Consider the following 18,376-nt stretch of genomic DNA (forward strand, 5'->3'; position numbering starts at 1 on the left):
CATAGACATCAATGTATATTTTTTTTATGTGATTCTTAAATGTCTTGAACCTAAAATAAACATTATGTAGTTGAAAACACTGAATAGTTGTGATATATGACAAGCACTGAGCGCGTCCGTCTCTGGCTCAGCGCCAGCCAACGCGCCAAAGCATATTTGAATTTAGCAGTTGATCATGTGATGCACTGACCGTTCTAATCACACCGGTGTGATCGTACGTGTGAAAGGGTTAAAACGAAAAAAATATTTTTTCCATTTTCATATTTTTGAAAAAGCTCCAGGGAGCCACTAGGGCGGCGCTTAAGAGCCGCGGGTTGCCGACCCCTGATCTAGCCAAAGATATGGTTCCGATATACAACGTAGAACGTGACGGATTTAAAAAGATGATCCATACATTGGACAAACGCTACTCAATACCATCCCGCAACTATTTTTCATACGTTGCACTGCCAGCTATGTACAAGAAAGTGCGCACTGTAGGCAAGCCAAAAGTGCAGCAAGCGGATTATTTTTCAGCAACGACGGATTTATGGTCAAGCCGAACAATGGAACCGTACATGAGCCTAACTGTCCATTTCATAGCGACTGATTTCACCATGAAGAGCAAGTGCCTACAGACTGCTTTTTCCCCCGACGACCACAAAGGTGAGATCTTGGCACAGGGACTGAAGGATGCCCTAGCATCTTGGAGTTTAGAAGAGGAGAAGAGGGCATGTATAACAACAGACAATGGACCAAACATAGTGAAAGCAATCTCCATCAACAACTGGACCAGGCTCCAATGTTTTGGCCATAGGCTACATCTGGCAATTGGTGAGTTGGTGTGTGTGACTGTGTGTCTGTCTGTGTGTGTGTGTGTGTGTTTAACTAGTCTGTGACTGTGTGTCTGTCTGACTGTCTGTGTGTGTGCGTGTAACTGTGTGTGTCTGTGTGTGTGTTTAACTGTGACTGTGTGTCTGTCTGACTGACTGTGTGTGTGTGCGTGTAACTGTGACTGTGTGTGTCTGTGTGTGTGTTTAACTGTGACTGTGTGTCTGTCTGACTGACTGTGTGTGTGCGTGTAACTGTGACTGTGTGTGTGTTTAACTGTGACTGTGTGTCTGTCTGACTGACTGTGTGTGTGCGTGTAACTGTGACTGTGTGTGTGTTTAACTGTGACTGTGTGTCTGTCTGACTGTGTGTGCGTGTAACTGTGACTGTGTGTGTGTGTTTAACTGTTTGTGTCTGTCTGTGTGTGTGTGTGTGTGTCTGTGTGTGTTTAACTGTGACTGTGTGTGTGTCTGTCTGTGTGTGTTTAACTGTGACTGTTTCTGTCTGTCTGACTGACTGTGTGTGTTTAACTAGTCTGTGACTGTGTGTCTGTCTGACTGACTGACTGTGTGTGTGCGCGTGTAACTGTGACTGTGTGTGTCTGTCTGTGTGTGTGTTTAACTGTGACTGTGTCTGACTGACTGACTGTGTGTGTGCATGTAACTGTGAGTGTCTGTCTGTGTGTGTGTGTGTGTGTGTTTAACTAGTCTGTGACTGTGTCTGTCTGACTGACTGTGTGTGTGCGTGTAACTGTGAATGTGTGTGTCTGTCTGTGTGTGTGTTTAACTGTGACTGTGTGTCTGTCTGACTGACTGAGTGTGTGCGTGTAACTGTGACTGTGTGTGTGCGTGTAACTGTGACTGTGTGTGTCTGTCTGTGTGTGTTTAACTGTGACTGTGTCTGTCTGACTGACTGTGTGTGTGCGTGTAACTGACTGTGTCTGTCTGTCTGACTGACTGTGTGTGTGCGTGTAACTGTGACTGTGTGTGTCTGTGTGTGTTTAACTGACTGTCTGTCTGACTGACTGACTGTGTGTGTGCGTGTAACTGTGACTGTGTGTGTTTAACTGTGACTGTGTGTCTGTCTGACTGACTGTGTGTGCGCGTGTAACTGTGACTGAGTGTGTCTGTCTGACTGACTGTGTGTGTGTGTGTGTGTTTAACTGTTTGTGTCTGTCTGTGTGTGTGTGTGTGTTTAACTGTGACTGTGTGTGTGTGTGTGTGTGTGTGTGTTTAACTGAGACTGTGTTTGTGTCTGTCTGACTGACTGTGTGTGTGTTTAACTGTTTGTGTCTGTCTGTGTGTGTGTGTGTGTTTAACTGTGTGTGTCTGTCTGTCTGTCTGACTGACTGTGTGTGTGTGTGTGTGTGTTTAACTGTTTGTGTCTGTCTGTGTGTGTGTGTGTGTTTAACTGTGTGTGTCTGTCTGTCTGACTGACTGACTGTGTGTGTGTGTGTTTAACTGTTTGTGTCTGTCTGTGTGTGTGTGTTTAACTGTTTGTGTCTGTCTGTGTGTGTGTGTGTGTGTTTAACTGTTTGTGTCTGTCTGTGTGTGTTTAACTGTGTCTGTCTGTCTGTCTGTCTGTCTGTCTGTCTGACTGACTGTGTGTGCGTGTAACTGTCTGACTGTGTGTGTGTGGGTTTAACTCTTTGTGTCTGTCTGTGTGTGTGTGTGTGTGTGTTTAACTGTTTGTGTCTGTCTCTGTGTGTGTGTGTGTGTGTGTGTGTGTGTTTAACTGTGTGTGTGTGTCTGTCTGTCTGACTGACTGACTGTGTGTTTAACTGTTTGTGTCTGTCTGTGTGTGTGTGTGTTTAACTGTGAGTGTGTCTGTCTGTCTGACTGACTGTGTGTGTGTGTGTTTAACTGTTTGTGTCTGTCTGTGTGTGTGTTTAACTGTGTGTGTTTGTGTCTGTCTCTGTGTGTGTGTGTGTGTGTGTGTGTGTGTGTGTGTGTTTAACTGTGTGTGTGTGTCTGTCTGTCTGACTGACTGACTGTGTGTTTAACTGTTTGTGTCTGTCTGTGTGTGTGTGTGTTTAACTGTGAGTGTGTCTGTCTGTCTGACTGACTGTGTGTGTGTGTGTTTAACTGTTTGTGTCTGTCTGTGTGTGTGTTTAACTGTGTGTGTCTGTCTGTCTGTCTGTCTGTCTGACTGTGTGTGCATGTAACTGTGTGTCTGACTGACTGAGTGTGTGTTTAACTGTTTGTGTCTATCTGTGTGTGTGTGTGTGTTTAACTGTGTGTGTGTCTGTCTGTCTGACTGTGTGTGTGCGTGTAACTGTGACTGTGTCTGACTGACTGTGTGTGTGTTTAACTGTTTGTCTCTGTCTGTGTGTGTGTGTGTTTAACTGTGTGTGTCTGTCTGTCTGTCTGTCTGACTGACTGTGTGTGTTTAACTGTTTGTGTCTGTCTGTGTGTGTGTGTGTTTAACTGTTTGTGTCTGTCTGTCTGACTGACTGTGTGTGTGCGTGTAACTGTGACTGTGTCTGACTGACTGTGTGTGTGTGTGTTTAACTGTTTGTGTCTGTCTGTGTGTGTGTGTTTAACTGTTTGTGTCTGTCTGTGTGTGTGTGTGTGTTTAACTGTTTGTGTCTGTCTGTGTGTGTGTTTAACTGTGTCTGTCTGTCTGTCTGTCTGACTGACTGTGTGTGTGCATGTAACTGTGACTGTCTGACTGTGTGTGTGTGTGTGTTTAACTCTTTGTGTCTGTGTGTGTGTGTGTGTTTAACTGTGTGTGTCTGTCTGACTGACTGACTGACTGTGTGTGTGCGTGTAACTGTGACTGTCTGACTGACTGTGTGTGTATGTGTGTGTGTGTTTAACTGTTTGTCTGTCAGTGTGTGTGTTTAACTGTGATTGTGTGTCTGTCTGACTGACTGTGTGTGTGTGTGTGTTTAACTGTTTGTCTCTGTCTGTGTGTGTGTGTTTAACTGTGATTGTGTGTCTGTCTGACTGACTGACTGACTGACTGTGTGTGTGTGTGTGTGTCTCTGTCTGACTGACTGTGTGTGTGTGAGACTGTCTGTGTGTGTTTAACTGTGTGTGTGTGTGTGACCAAGTTAGCCCTTGTACTGTAGGGCATACTACTACTACTACAAATAAATAAATAAAGTTATTTGTGATACTACAGACTAATACTTTGTGTTGTACTCATTTAGATTTGATGTATTTTTCTTCTAGAAAATGCCATGAAAGATCCACGAATTGACCGTGTCACAGGCCTTTGCAGAAAGATTGTGAGCACTTTCAGTCACAGCTGGCTACGGAGGAGAAACCTTACCATGGTCCAGAAAGAGCTCAAACTCCCTGAGCATCAACTTAAAACAGAGTGCCCAACGAGATGGGGATCAAGGCAAGAGATGTTTCAGAGGATCCTGGAACAGCTTCCAGCCATTTCACAGGTCCTCAATGATCGAAAGGTTAGACACCTAGTGCCCACATGGCAGGACGTAGAAGTCCTTGAGGCAATGAACAACACCCTAAGTCCTCTCGCTGAATTCACCGATGCCCTCTCTGGAGAACTATACGTCAGCATATCCTCTGTGAAGCCGGTTCTCCACCTTTTCAAAACCTCTGTTTTGGCTGTGCAAGAGGATGAGACAGAATTCACAAAATCAATCAAGTCAAACATCCTGAAATATCTGCAAGAGAAGTACAGTGATCCCCAAACTCAGGATCTACTCGACATGGCCACAACCCTCGATCCTAGGTTCAAGATGAACTACATCAGTGAGGAGAAGAAAGCTACAGTTAGAGCGAGACTGACAAACGAGATGACTGGCATAACTCTAGCTACGGTAAGGTCATTGTGATGTTATGAGTACATTATGTTAAGAACTCCATTACCCAGCATGCCACAGTAGTGGTGGGCGTGGGCGGAAGCCCCATGTGAGTAGCACAGGGTTGTTGATATGTGAGAGTGAATAAATATGAAAACCCAGCTATCACGCCTCGACTGCTTATTAAGAATAAGCAAAAACAACACATGGTGTCAGAAGTGGCCGTGGCAGCTACGGAAGGAAGATTCGCCGCGGGAGAGCCACGAAAAAGAAAAATCTCCGGTCGCGTGAGTGTAACGGGCTAATAACGCAACATGCTAAAAGGGTTTGCTACGGCGTGTGATGGCTACAAGTGGCAGTGGAAGTGAAACGGGTGACGAGGGACAGATGGAACAAATAGAAGAGGATTTTGTGCCTGAATCGGAGGACAACCAGCAACAGGAGAGGGCTGGGGAAGTCCCGGTACCCGGACGTGCAGTAATGGAGAGGCTGAGTCCACCCACTTCCATGCAACTGACTGGTAATCTTGCTGATAATTGGAAGCGTTTTAAGCAACGATTTAATATATATTTAGCAGCAAGCAGAGCAGGGGGTCAGGATGAAAAACTGAAAGCTCACATCCTTTTGCATGTTATGGGAGAAGATGCTTTGAACATATATAATAGCTTTCAGCTGGATGAAGCTAATCTGACTTTAGCAGAGCTAATGACGAAGTTTGAAGAGTACTTTGTGCCTAGTCAGAATGTAACCTTTGAGAGGTACAAGTTTTTCATCCATGACCAAAAACAAGGAGTACCTTTTGATCAGTACTTAGCAGAGCTTCACACACTAAGCAAAACATGTGAATTTGGCACCCTGAGAGATTCACCAGTGAGAGACAGGATCGTTTGTGGCACAGTGGACAATGCACTCAGAGAAAGACTGCTCAGAGAGACTGGACTGACACTAGATAAGTGTGTCACTATGTGTAGAGCAGCAGAAACCACTCGAGCACAAGCAAAAGAGCTTCGGAGAGGTGAAACAACAGTGCATGCCGTAAATAAAGAACAGAGAAAAAAGAAAACATTTACCAAACAAAAAGACCATAAGGAGAAATCTACAGAGTTTAAATGTGGTAAATGTGGAAGCAGTCACAAGCCAAAATCATGTCCTGCATATGGAAAATCCTGTAACAACTGTGGAAGAAGCAATCATTATGCAAGATGTTGCAAATCAGCGTTTAAACAGAGAGTTCACGCAGTTGATGAGGAAGAGGATGATGATGAGGAGTTCACTGTGGATGTGGTGCATGCTCGTACAAAAGAAAAAGAGGAATGGATTGTGCCAATCGAAGTGAATGAGACGACAATACCATTCAAGTTAGATACAGGTGCTCACGTAAACCTGTTATCTTTTGAAGATTACAAAACATTAATTGTGAAAAGCAAAATTCATCCTATAAAAACAAAGGTGACAGGATACACTGGAGAACGTGTTCCTGTTAAAGGCGGATGCATCGCAACCTTCAAACACAGAGGCCAGCAGATAAGAGCACTGCTACTGATCGTGGATACAAGTGCACAACCAATCCTGGGACTCAAGACATGTACAAAGCTCAATCTAGTCAAAAGAGTGTTTGTAGTGACATCATCAGATACTGCAAATGATCATGACAGTTTTGAAGGACTTGGATGTCTACCTGGAGAACACAAAATATGTGTGGATAAAAGTGTCTCATCTGTTGTGCATCCTTGTAGGAAATCCCTTTTGCATTGCGTGGAAAACTGAAAGAAAAACTAGCGCGCATGGAAAAATTAAAGGTGATCCAGAAAATAGATGAGCCAACTGAATGGGTCAGCTCGCTGGTTGTTGTGCAAAAGAAAACCGGTGCTCTGAGAACGTGCTTGGACCCAAGGGACTTAAACAAAGCAATCAAAAGAGAACACTTTAAGTTACCAACCAGAGAAGAAATCATGGCACAGTTTGCTGGAGCTAAATGGTTCAGTAAACTAGACGCTTCGTCAGGTTTCTGGCAGCTGAGGCTGGATGATGAGAGTTCGAAGCTATGCACGTTTAACACACCTGAGGACAGGTACAGGTTTCTTCGTCTGCTGTATAGTATCTTATCAGCGCCTGAAGTCTACCATAAGACTATTCACATGATCTTCGAGCACATACCAGGAGTAGAGACAATGATGGATGACATCATAGTCTGGGGGTCGAATCGAGAAGAACACGACGAAAGACTGAGAAAAGTGCTAGACAAGACGAGGGAAGTGAATCTGAAGCTTAACAAAGACAAATGTGAGTTTGGAGTGAAAACACTTACCTTTGTGGGAGATGTTGTCAGTGAAGAGGGGGTGAAGCCCGACCCGAGAAAAACGTCAGCAATCAACAACATGGAAAGACCAAACAACAAAGATGAGGTCAGACGGTTTCTGGGAATGGTCACCTATCTTGCCAAGTTTGTCCCACAGCTGTCAGCGCAGTCAGCACCTCTAAGGAGTCTTCTTGAACAAAAGAATGAATGGATCTGGTCCCATGAACAGGAACAATGTTTTGTGAAGCTGAAAGAGACACAGGAGCCAGTGTTAAAGTTTAACGACCCAGAGAAGAGAACAAGGATCTCAGCAGATGCGTCGCAGTACGGCCTGGGAGCGGTGCTGCTGCAGCAACACGAAGAGCAGTGGCTACCTGTCGCCTATGCGTCCAGGGCCTTGACAAGCGCCGAGTCCAGGTACGCTCAAATTGAGAAGGAGCTGCTAGCGAGCATGCATGTGAACGTTTTCACCAATACGTCTATGGTCAAGCTTTTGAAGTAGAAACAGACCATAAACCTCTGGTGTCCATCATGTCCAAACCTCTGAATGACTGTCCCGTACGGATACAGCGCATGCTAATCAGGCTGCAAAAATATGACGTGCACATGATATACACACAAGGGAAATACATGTACACCGCCGACACCTTGTCAAGAGCAGTGGATAAGGAGGAACGTGCGGACAGCGAAAAAACTGCAGAAATACAGGCATATGTGGACATGATTGTGTCGTCTCTGCCAGTAACAGCTGACAGAATAGACCAAATACGGAGGGAGACAAATGCAGACGAAACGATGAAAGAACTCAAGCGCACAGTACAGACAGGTTGGCCCAAAAACAAAAAAGATTGCCCCGCGAGAATACAAGACTACTGGAACTGCAGAGAAGAGCTCACCGTGGTGGATGACATAGTGTTGAAGGGGAGTAAGTTTGTTATTCCATCATCATTACGTAAACAAATGCTCCAAAAGGTACACGAAGGCCACCTCGGAGAAGTCAAGTGTAAATGACGGGCGAGAGAAGTAATGTACTGGCCGAGAATCAACCAAGATATCAGCCAGACAACAGCGTCATGTGAACTCTGTCGCATCCACAGGCCAAAACAACAAGCTGAGCCGCTGATGACTCATCCGGTGCCCCACAGACCTTACTATAAGGTTGGAACTGACTTATTTGACTGTGATGGAAAGAGTTACATAGTGGTCACCGACTACTTTTCAAACTATCCAGAAGTTGGAGTGCTGCAGTCAACATCAAGCAAGGCAGTTATCAGCTACCTCAAGACTGTCTTCGCCAGACATGGTGTTCCATGTGAACTGTTTTCGGACAATGGGCCCCAGTTTTCCAGCTGCGAGTTTGCTGCCTTTGCCAAAGAATGGGGGTTTCAACACTCTACGTCGAGCCCAACCTATCCAAAGTCCAATGGCTTGGCAGAAAACTCTGTGAAAACAGTAAAAACCATGATGAAAAAAAGCCCAGGACAGAGATGACTTTCAGAAAAGCTTACTGATCTATAGGAGTGCATCTTTACAGAACGGACTATCACCAGCTCAAATGCTGATGGGTAGGTGCATTCGCTCTAACCTTCCAGTAAATGAGGACTTGCTTACGCCCAAAGGCGCACACAAAGTCAAAAAAGTAAAGGAGGAACAAAAAGCGAAACAAAAACAGCTGTATGATCGAACGGCAAAACACCTGCCAATGTTGAAGCCTGGAGACACGGTGCGTCTCAGGGACATCTCTACAGGCACGTGGAAACAAAAGGGACAGGTGGAGGAGGAAGTTGCTCCACGCTCCTACAGGATCCAGACGGAGAATGGTTTGTCTCTGAGGAGGAACCGCACGGATCTTCAACTACAGCCGACTGAAAAGGACATTACAGCTCAGGAGACGGTTCAGCAGGACACAACTGAATCTACAGAGCTAACTGACAGTGGTCTGACAGCAGTGTCTTCGTCACCATCTGTTGCGACACCTTCCAAACTGTCGAAGTCGCCAGCTGCTGAAAGACAGGCTAGACTTAAGAGAAATGTTCAGCCACCTCAGAGGCTGATTGAGAGTTGCTAAAGTCTCTTTAATTGGTTTTGTAGAATGGAGCAACATGGACCCTTCAGTTAATATATATATATATTTAAAAAAAAAAGTTCAAATTGTAAAAGTTGTTTACAAGTAAAGTTTCATATAGTTATAAGTAAAAGTAAAGTTTATATATATTTAAATAAATAACAGCACTTTAATATGGCTATGTTTTATAGGGGTACATTTTATTTCTTTATAGGGGGAAAGATGTGATGTTATGAGTACATTATGTTAAGAACTCCATTACCCAGCATGCCACAGTAGTGGTGGGCGTGGGCGGAAGCCCCATGTGAGTAGCACAGGGTTGTTGATATGTGAGAGTGAATAAATATGAAAACCCAGCTATCACGCCTCGACTGCTTATTAAGATAAGCAAAAATAACACAGTCATTTCCACATTTTAATACAATTGTTTAGTCCTGAACTGTTGTGATATTATATTACTTAATATTGATTGAGATTATTAATTCAATTTAAATCCCCAGTCAAATGCCAATGATTGTGAGTTAAGCGTTTGCGACTTACTTTCACTTTGATTTGTGATAGTTTGCACGTTGGCTTGATGAATAGATGCTCAGCTGCGGCGATGTGTGCTGCAGCAGCGCCGTCATATCTGACTATAACATGACGTATAGCCTATAGCACGCGCTCACACGTTTATTTTTTAATAGACCATATCCGATAACGTATAAAAATTAAATAATCTTTCAAGTAAATTTATAAAGCCGCAGCCATTATTACCAAGCGCGAACCATTGACAGTGAATGAAACGAAGCGAACGTGCAGACATGCGTGAACCAATAGTGTAAAGTAAACAATTATAGATGACGCGCCATGGGTTTCTATTTAAAAGAAAGAACGTAGCCTACGTTTGTATGTAGGCCTAGGCAATTTATATTCACAATACTTACTAAAATATAATTAATATTATTTTATTGCATTTGTCTTAGTTTGAAGAGTTATAAAAAAAAATCGGTCGGTCTTAACGCAAGTTTACAACCGGCAAGTCGGTCGGACTAAAAGGGAAAATAAATAAATAATTGGGTCTGTCCTAAATTGACAGGGTCGGTCAGGTTACAGCAAACAAGAATATTTTTAAGGATGGCTTGAATGTATTGGCAGTAGCCAAGTCTCTGTACTCGCTCTGCAGCAGCATAGCAGATATAGGCCCTGTTTACACGATGGGAAAACGCAGATATTTCTCTGCGTTTTGGCCTGTCATTTACACGAAAACGCCGTTTTTATCCCAGAAAACGATCATTTCTAAAAACTCCGGCCAAAGTGGAGATTTCTGAAAACGCCGGTTATGTGTTGTCGTGTCAACTGGGAGAAACGGGGTTTTAGGTTCTCTCTTGTCGATTCTGAGGATTCTGATTGGCTTGCATGGCTTTATCCTTCTCCCTACACTGCCGCCCATAGGTTTGGCATAGTTATAAAGGCGCTCGACGGCGTATTTATGCGGGTTGTGTGCACGATGTTATTATTGAAAACGGAGGGGGAGAAATATTCGTTTCCCTAAATACCCGGCTATGTGTAAATGTGGCCATATTCTGCCAAGACCAAATACATTAACATTAACATATCCATTACCATGCTAATCTCTCCAAGAATTGACATAACAGAAATACATATAGCATGAGTCTCTTTATTTATTCTTGATACAACATTTGAAAGGTAAAAGTTTTTATAATTGTATCTTATAATATCTTAAAATGACAGTAATTTCTTAATTTTACCTAAAGGTATGCAAATCAAAAATTAATATATGTCCATGCATTTAAAATTAATATAAAAATTACATTCTTATGCATATACTGAGGAAAAAACGCATGCACACTTCTTATTAGAGTCCCTTACTAAACTCTGTACCTCAGGGCTTTAAGTCCACAACTGCGCTCATTTGGAGAAAAATGTATCGATTCTAATGTTAATTTAACATATCTTTAGAGAGGAGTATTTTATTCTTTCTATTTTTACCCAAACTGGGGTGTTGTGAGCATTATGTAGCGCTAAACACTCAAGTACTGGGTTTCATTCATAAACGAAGCTAGAGGGCGCCCTCGCGCAGAAAGTCCACAAGTAAGACTCATAGAAGTCATAAAACTTATGACATGAAGTCCCTTATATGCACAAAGGCATCCAGCCTTCACACCAGCTCAGTAAAAAAGCAGATTTAAACATTTGACTGAATAAAGATGACAGTAAACACACGATTGAGACAATATAACCATATTGTCAGGTAACACTTTAATTTGGACATTCTAGTAACTATAAGTAACTTTGCAGCTACATGTAAACTAAATGTCATTAGAGTATTAGTAGACCGTCTGCTTAATATCTGCTAACTCTTTATTTTGTTGGTTCCCCAACAGATATTCTACTGACTAGAAGTAACTTGGCAACTACAAGTCAACTTATTCTCCTAACCTGAACCGTAACACCGAACAGCCTACTACAGTCTACTAATACTCTAATGAGAGTTAGTTGGCATGTAGTTGAAAAGTTACTTATAGTTACCAGAATGTCTAAAGAATGTCTAACCTATTGTCACTAGACGTCTTGGGGACTTTTTAATTTAAACGCATTCAGTAATTCTTCGGTGAACATAAACCGCTGGGAAAGTAATCGAATGCTTGTCAGTGTATTAGGTGTGTGCAGTTGTTCTTAAAGTGACAGCAGCCTAATAAACCCAATGATCTCGGTCATTTAATGTTAATCAAAACAACAAAAGAAAACAAGAGAATCATTCACTGCTCTTCACTGAATACCATTAGTGACTTTAATAAAAATAAATTTATATTTAATTCATACAGTCAAGTATATGCAATGTTTTATTTATTTATTTATTTATTCAATTTCTGTATATTAGGCTACTATTAATAGTAGGCTAAATTGTTGGGGGTCATTTTGTTTTTTTAATGAATGCACTGACAGGGGCCCCCGGACAGAAGTATAGGACCGGCACGGGTCGTTATATAGTGAGTTTAAAACAAAAGCATAATCTTAAACTCAGAAATTGTTATGTTTTGATGCTAAGATAACATGCTAGCTATCCCTTATGCACCTGTTGCCAGGAGCGATTGTGTCTGATGATTAATTTCGAAGACTTAAATTCACCTAAGATTGGACATTATTTAGTCAGTTTAAAAGATGACCTGATGCTGGACAGTAGTATAGTCCCAAATACAGTTTCGATTTTGATTAAATCATTCAATCGTGCTCTGATTTCATAGTTAAAATTATAATTTACCAAGAGCCTTCGATAGTTGCTCACTCACACTCTTCACTGTGTAACTTATTATATTTATTAATATTTATTTAGGCCACTTTGGCATTGCGATCGCTTGAATACAGATACTCTCTCAAAATTGCGCTAAAACCCCGTCACTCGTGATGATGAGCCATCACGTCTCACCAACATGAAAGACGCTCAATTGATTGACAGGTCTTCCTTTCCCAGCCCTGATTGGTTAAACTGAACCAATAAGGGACGAGTTAGGGAAAATGTTTGATGTCTGCACTGCACTACATTATTTTTCTGTGATATGGTATGTATTAAGATAATATGACTAAATATAAAATCGAAGGAAAATTGGGTTTTCTTGCGATTTTTGTCCACCTGCCCAATGCTTATTTTTTATAAGCACAATAAGCTCAATCTGGCAACAGCAGTCAGTGGAGGTCCTCTTCACCTGCACTCTAGACAATGCAACGCTCTGGTTTCAATAGTGTATATAAGGGGAATGTGCTGATGCTCCTAGTGCATTTACATATTTCATACTTGTATGTATATTCCCAATAAATATATCTTTACATAAATAAGTAGATATTGGGTTTAATGTTACTCAAAATAATAGTTTTTAGGCTACTTCTGTATTATTTTGCCTAATTTAATGCATGAAATATCAAATGTCCAACATGGAGGTCGGATCTTCTCAGGTTGAAGTGGCATTAGTATTTGTCTGGTCATGTGATCTCAACATGTCTGTCCACATGAAGCGACCCGCTCCGTGTCAAATAAAACCACTTTAATTAGGACACTCATCAAAAATATAATTAATATCTGTAGAGCTGTACATTTTAATAAGGATCAAATGACTGAGTTCAGCTTTGAGAATGAAACTGACCTGTTTGTTCCTCAGTTTCTTCATGTTTCACTCTGAATGTTTCTTCAATCTTCACGTCTTCACTCTCCTCTTTAATAAACGCCATCTCGGTTTGTGTCTCAGTATCTTCACGTTTAATTTCGACTGTTTCTTCAATCTTCATGTCTTCACTCTCCTCTTTAATAAACACCATCTTTGTTTGTGTCTCAGTATCTTCATGTTTTACTCTGATTGTTTCTCCAATCCTTATGTGTTCACTCTCCACTTTAATAAACGCCATCTCGGTTTGTGTCTCAGTATCTTCTTGTTTCACTCTGAATGTTTCTTCAATCTTCATGTCTTCACTCTCCTCTTTAATAAACTCCATCTTTATAATAGTGTTGGATCCATCACATGGATCTCAGTTCCTTCACCAGGAGTTTTTCCTGTGTGTTTGTCCTGTTTAAGAGGAGAATAATTAACAGAAGGAAAAACACAGCAAAACTGAATCTCTGGGTGCGCCTAAATCAGTTAGTTCAGCAGTTCCCTTTCGAGGGAACTTGTGTTGCGTTGAAGAAGACGGCACTTTGGGGAACGCCTCCAGCGTGATAGTGTCTGAAGCACGTGTGGAACTAGTCCAACATTAGTCCAGTAACGGAAATTATTACAATATAAAAATATTTTTAAAATCTGATGTTTTTAATCACGATTAATCATTATTAATACAGGAAAAATGTGTGATTAATTGTTGATTTTCAAATCGATTGAGAGCACTAATATTACAAGAGATGCATGACACATCAACCACATATTGATATCAGCCGATAATGATCTTTTTTTTATTTATTGTTATCGATCCGATAAGAAAATTAGGGCGATATATTAAAGCCGATATATAATGTATTATTTCCTTTAGCGGAGACGCTTTAGATGCACACAGTTAGCCATGATGGGTTTGAATGGCTTGAAATATGATTGGAATCACTTCAAAAAGGAAGAAACAGTTCAGTCATATTGGCTTCATAATATTATAATGAGAACACGACTGTAAAAGTTTTAATATTATGTGTATATGTGTATATATATATATATATATATATATATATATATATATATATATATATATATATATGTGAATATGATTAACCTCATATGCTTTTAATGATGCAGTAAAGCGATGCATATTGAACCGGTGATCATCTTTAATTTTAGCGCACACAGCTCAAACAGCAATGGACATTATTAACTATGATTTGGACTGTCATACACGACATTATAATGAGGATACTAGGGGTGTGCGATATTACGATTTTTGATCGTGGACGATTAAAATGTCTCCACGATCTGCTTTTGAAGAAATATCGTAGGATCGTCCATTCTATCAGTTTGCATTTCTGGCGCCTCCGTCTCAACATACTGTACAGCGCGACGTATATCCACATGAAATGCAGAGGAACAGGACACTGTAGTTCATAAAAATGTATTATTTGCATGTGCTTTAAAGCCTTGCCGGTTAAACATGTCATTCGCTGCTGATGCGCTGTTCTAACGGGCGCTTTTCTGAGCGCAATAGACCCGACGCGCACATGCACTAAAAGCCTGTCTAACAGCGCCCGTTACTGAACTAAGTAATCTTTCGAGTCTTATTGCGCTAATACTGTCAAATACACACAAGGTTTACATAAACAAAGTTGGTTATGTCTAAAGTGAAAGAACAATAGAAAAAATGAAGAAAAAATCTGCTTGTCAAATGCGTGTGGACTCGTTGCGCGCAGATCTTAAAGTGACAGTAGCCCTAATAGTAAACATGCTGCCGCTTGACCTTAAAGGGACAGTTACCCAAAAATAAAAATTCTGTCATTATTTACTCACTCTCTAATGTTGTTCCAAACCTGTATTAATTTATTTCTTGTGCTGAACACAAAAGAAGATATTTTGAGGAGTGTGGCTAACCGGGCGGCTGCTGGTCCCCATTGATTACCATAGTAGGAAAAAACTATTATGGAAGTCTCTGGGGTACATCAACTGTTTGTTTACCCACATTCCTCCAAATAACTTTTATTTTCAACAGAAGAGGGAGACTTATTCGGGTTTAAAGCGGCTTGAGAGAATTTAAATTTTTGGGAGAACTATCCCTGTTAATAAAACGACAAAATACAAAGAGCATCTCACTCACTCTTGACTGAGAACTTTAATAGTAGCTTTAATAAGAATCAATGTAAAATTTATACAGTGAAGTCGATGTTGTTTTATTTTCATATTTGTTCATTTAATTACTTTCTTCAATGCTGTTAAATAAACCTACAGCTGAAAAAATAAAACACTGTTTATTTAATTTGTATATTAAGTTGTGTATGTGTATCTTTGTTCTTAATTTTTAATAACAAAGACAATGACAAATATTTTTTATCTTCGCCACTTTGGCCTAAATGTCTGCCATTCTTTTTTATTTTATATTTTGTTACCTAAGGCTTTGTTTTTAAAATAGGGACATTAGTTTGGCTGTGATGCTCAGTCAATTGCAATAGTAAAACCAACATGAAAAGGAATCGTGATAAAATCGTGAATCGTGATTTTCCTGGAAAAAATCGTGATATGATATTTTTGCCATATCGCCCACCCCTAGAGGATACTATTGTAATAAAACCTTGTGAATTATCTGGGTTTAACGTTAGTTGCCGTTTCTTTCAGCGCGTTGTTTGTGGGAATAGCGCGTCCAGAACAGGGCTACTCATTCTGACCAGCAGTCAAATAACGGTCATTAATGTTAGATAACTTATTATAATGTTACATTCAATATTAACTAGTTTATTTTACATAGCTTGTAAAAACGATTAAATTGATTTAACAGTTTGCATTGATTTAAACACTTTAAATGCTTAAAACACAAACCTTTTTTTCAGCAGAATCACAACAGATGCAAGAGAGCGGCGCAGCCTTATGACGTCATACCTTCACTTCAAAATAAAAGTCCTGTTCACACACTAAAATCTTAAATGTGCATAGAAATTCACATACAACAAATATCAGCTACGTTCAAAGTTAAATTCTTGGCGAAATACATATTGAAATTAATGTTGATAAATGATAATTACCCATTAAAGAGTCTGAACAACATCTAATATGTGAGATTCTGTTAATGGCTAAATACTCATATTTGTGTGCAGAAACCCTTTATACAAGTGGTCGGGAACTTGGTCAATATAATTAAAAACTCATTTAGGGCCAAAGACAAAAAAAAAAAAAAAAATGCAACAATGTATGTAACATTTTTCGATATGTTATCAATTGTGCAAAATTAACAGTAATTGTGCGTGTGTGTGTGTGTTTGTCCTGATTTATTTTCCGTATAGAGGATGAGTGTGGTGGAAAACTCTCACTGTTAAACACAGGTAAGCGTACCTATTAAGCCCACCAAAATCTTAGTCTAGGTTTTTTTCATAAATATTGACATGGTTTATAAGAAAAATAATTTGTTAAAATACAAGATTAATCTCACATTTGAAAATGTATTTATTAGTTGATGTACATTTTAGAATATAAAATTAAGATATTATATGAATAAAGTCAGAAGTCTGGCATGGGCTTAATTGGTACTTTGGCACCATTTAAGCCCGCATGTGTTCCAAATAAGCCCACATCATGATTGATTTATACAATATACATTTTTTTATTTATTTTAAATAAGTAAAACATTGATATATTTATTCAGTGACAGGGAAGCATTAAAAATGTAAATTTTACTCATGTTTGATTAGAGCCCTGGGTGTGATTGGTAGGTGTTAGTGGCTGGGGGTCCAGGCCGGTGGTCTGGAGCCTTCAGTCGGCTTGACTCAGGAGTATCTCAGGAGCCAAGCCGAGTTGCGGATCCATACTCTTGGCTTTCGGGGGGTATTCTAGTGGGCCCCCCACGCCGGGAGTATGGAGCCCTTAAGTTGGCTTGACTCTGGAGTTATGCCTGGTCAAAGGTGGAACTTTGAGCGAGTGTATCCTGGGAAGGAAGCCAAGTTGGGATTCCAGACTCAGGGGTTAGGGGGGGTCGACTAGTGGTCCTCCCATGTCCTAAGTATGGAGCCTTAAGTCGGCTTGGTTCCACATGAAGTCAAAATTCCATATGAAGTCTCCTATCTCGTGAAGAAAGCCGAGTTGGAGCTCCATACTCCCGATCTGGGGGGCCCACTAGGGGACCCTGCTAACCCCTGAGTCTAGAGCCCCAACTCAGCTTGGGTCCCGGGTTATGCATGGTCAAAGCAGGACAGGAAGTGGCGGTATCTCAGAACCAGAATGTCCCAGGGGCTCCGGACTGTATCTCTGGGACCTCTCAATGCCGGAAGTCTCGAGCCCTAACTCGGCTCAGCTCCTGAGATATGCCCGGTTATACATAAGGGACTTTAGGGCAAAACGGGCCCCATCTCATTTGAATTAATGTGTGTAATTTGTAGGCCTATCTAAATATAGTTGTAAATTAAGGTAGTAATTAAGGTAAAAGGTTAGTAGAGGTAAAAGGTAAAAACACTCAAATAAATGTTATCATTAAACAATTTCTCTCACAAAGTTGATTAAACTTTGTAATTTGAGGGATTCCTCATTGAAACACATAAGGTGGGCTTAAATGGTTCCACTGTCAGTAAAGGTGAAAAAAGTTTAAAGGACAGTTTTCCTTTAAAAAATATAATGTATGTTTACACAGACATGCAAGGAGCTTAAATATACTGTGGACTAAGCATCATAGTCATTTCCATTGCGTCCACATTGAGAAATGTTATGTTTTTTTCATTCAAGGTTAGCTTGTGTTTGCTCTAGTTTGCATGCGTTTTATGGCGCTGTACCATTTAAGCCCATCTTTAAAAAAAAGTTAATTTATGAAAATAATCTTCCCAACAAAACAATTTATGATGTATTTATTTGTAAATTAATGTAAAATAAATCACAAAATATTTAATGTTTGTAGTTCACATGCTTAATTCTTCAGCAGTCTATCTTCCAGTAAGGCTAATGGTTTGACCTTGAGATTAGCTTTGAGCGCAAGCTAATAAAACTAATCTTTCCATTTAAAGGAAAATTATATAAAATTATGAATTATTATTTGTTCATACACAAAAAGCAATACATTTATCTCTTATTTGACATAATATCAATGTAGTTACCAAAAGAATGGCTGAAAATTGCAGAAATGTGTTGATTTCTGAAGGGTCCAGAAACACCAAAGTTTTTGGGTGTCTTTGTTTGAGGTCCCCTGAGACCGCATGCACATGAGTGGGGCTAACTCAACATTGCCAAATGTGTTTAACAAGCAATAAAAAATGTCAGGGAAGTAACAAATCACT

General features: G+C 40.4%; 1 protein-coding gene across 2 annotated transcripts in view; it reads right to left on the reverse strand.

The window, feature by feature from the left end:
* The window catches only part of LOC307004120 (uncharacterized protein), a 25,166-nt gene extending 9,156 nt beyond the window's left edge, over nt 1–16,010 (reverse strand). The window contains exons 1-2 of one of the 2 annotated variants that reach the window (XM_079623070.1): nt 15,942–16,010; nt 13,092–13,508 (exon numbers count right to left, since the gene is read on the reverse strand). In XM_079623070.1, coding sequence (XP_079479196.1) covers nt 13,092–13,437 — 346 coding nt within the window. In that variant the 5' untranslated portion in view covers nt 13,438–13,508; nt 15,942–16,010. Of the gene's footprint in view, nt 1–13,091; nt 13,571–15,941 lie in introns of those variants that run through there. The other variant, XM_079623071.1, reaches the window with a different exon arrangement.
* Nucleotides 16,011–18,376: the final 2,366 nt, after the last annotated feature.

This window comes from Phoxinus phoxinus, assembly GCF_949152265.1.
Source record: "Phoxinus phoxinus genome assembly, chromosome: 9".
Classification (NCBI taxonomy): Eukaryota; Metazoa; Chordata; class Actinopteri; order Cypriniformes; family Leuciscidae; genus Phoxinus; species Phoxinus phoxinus.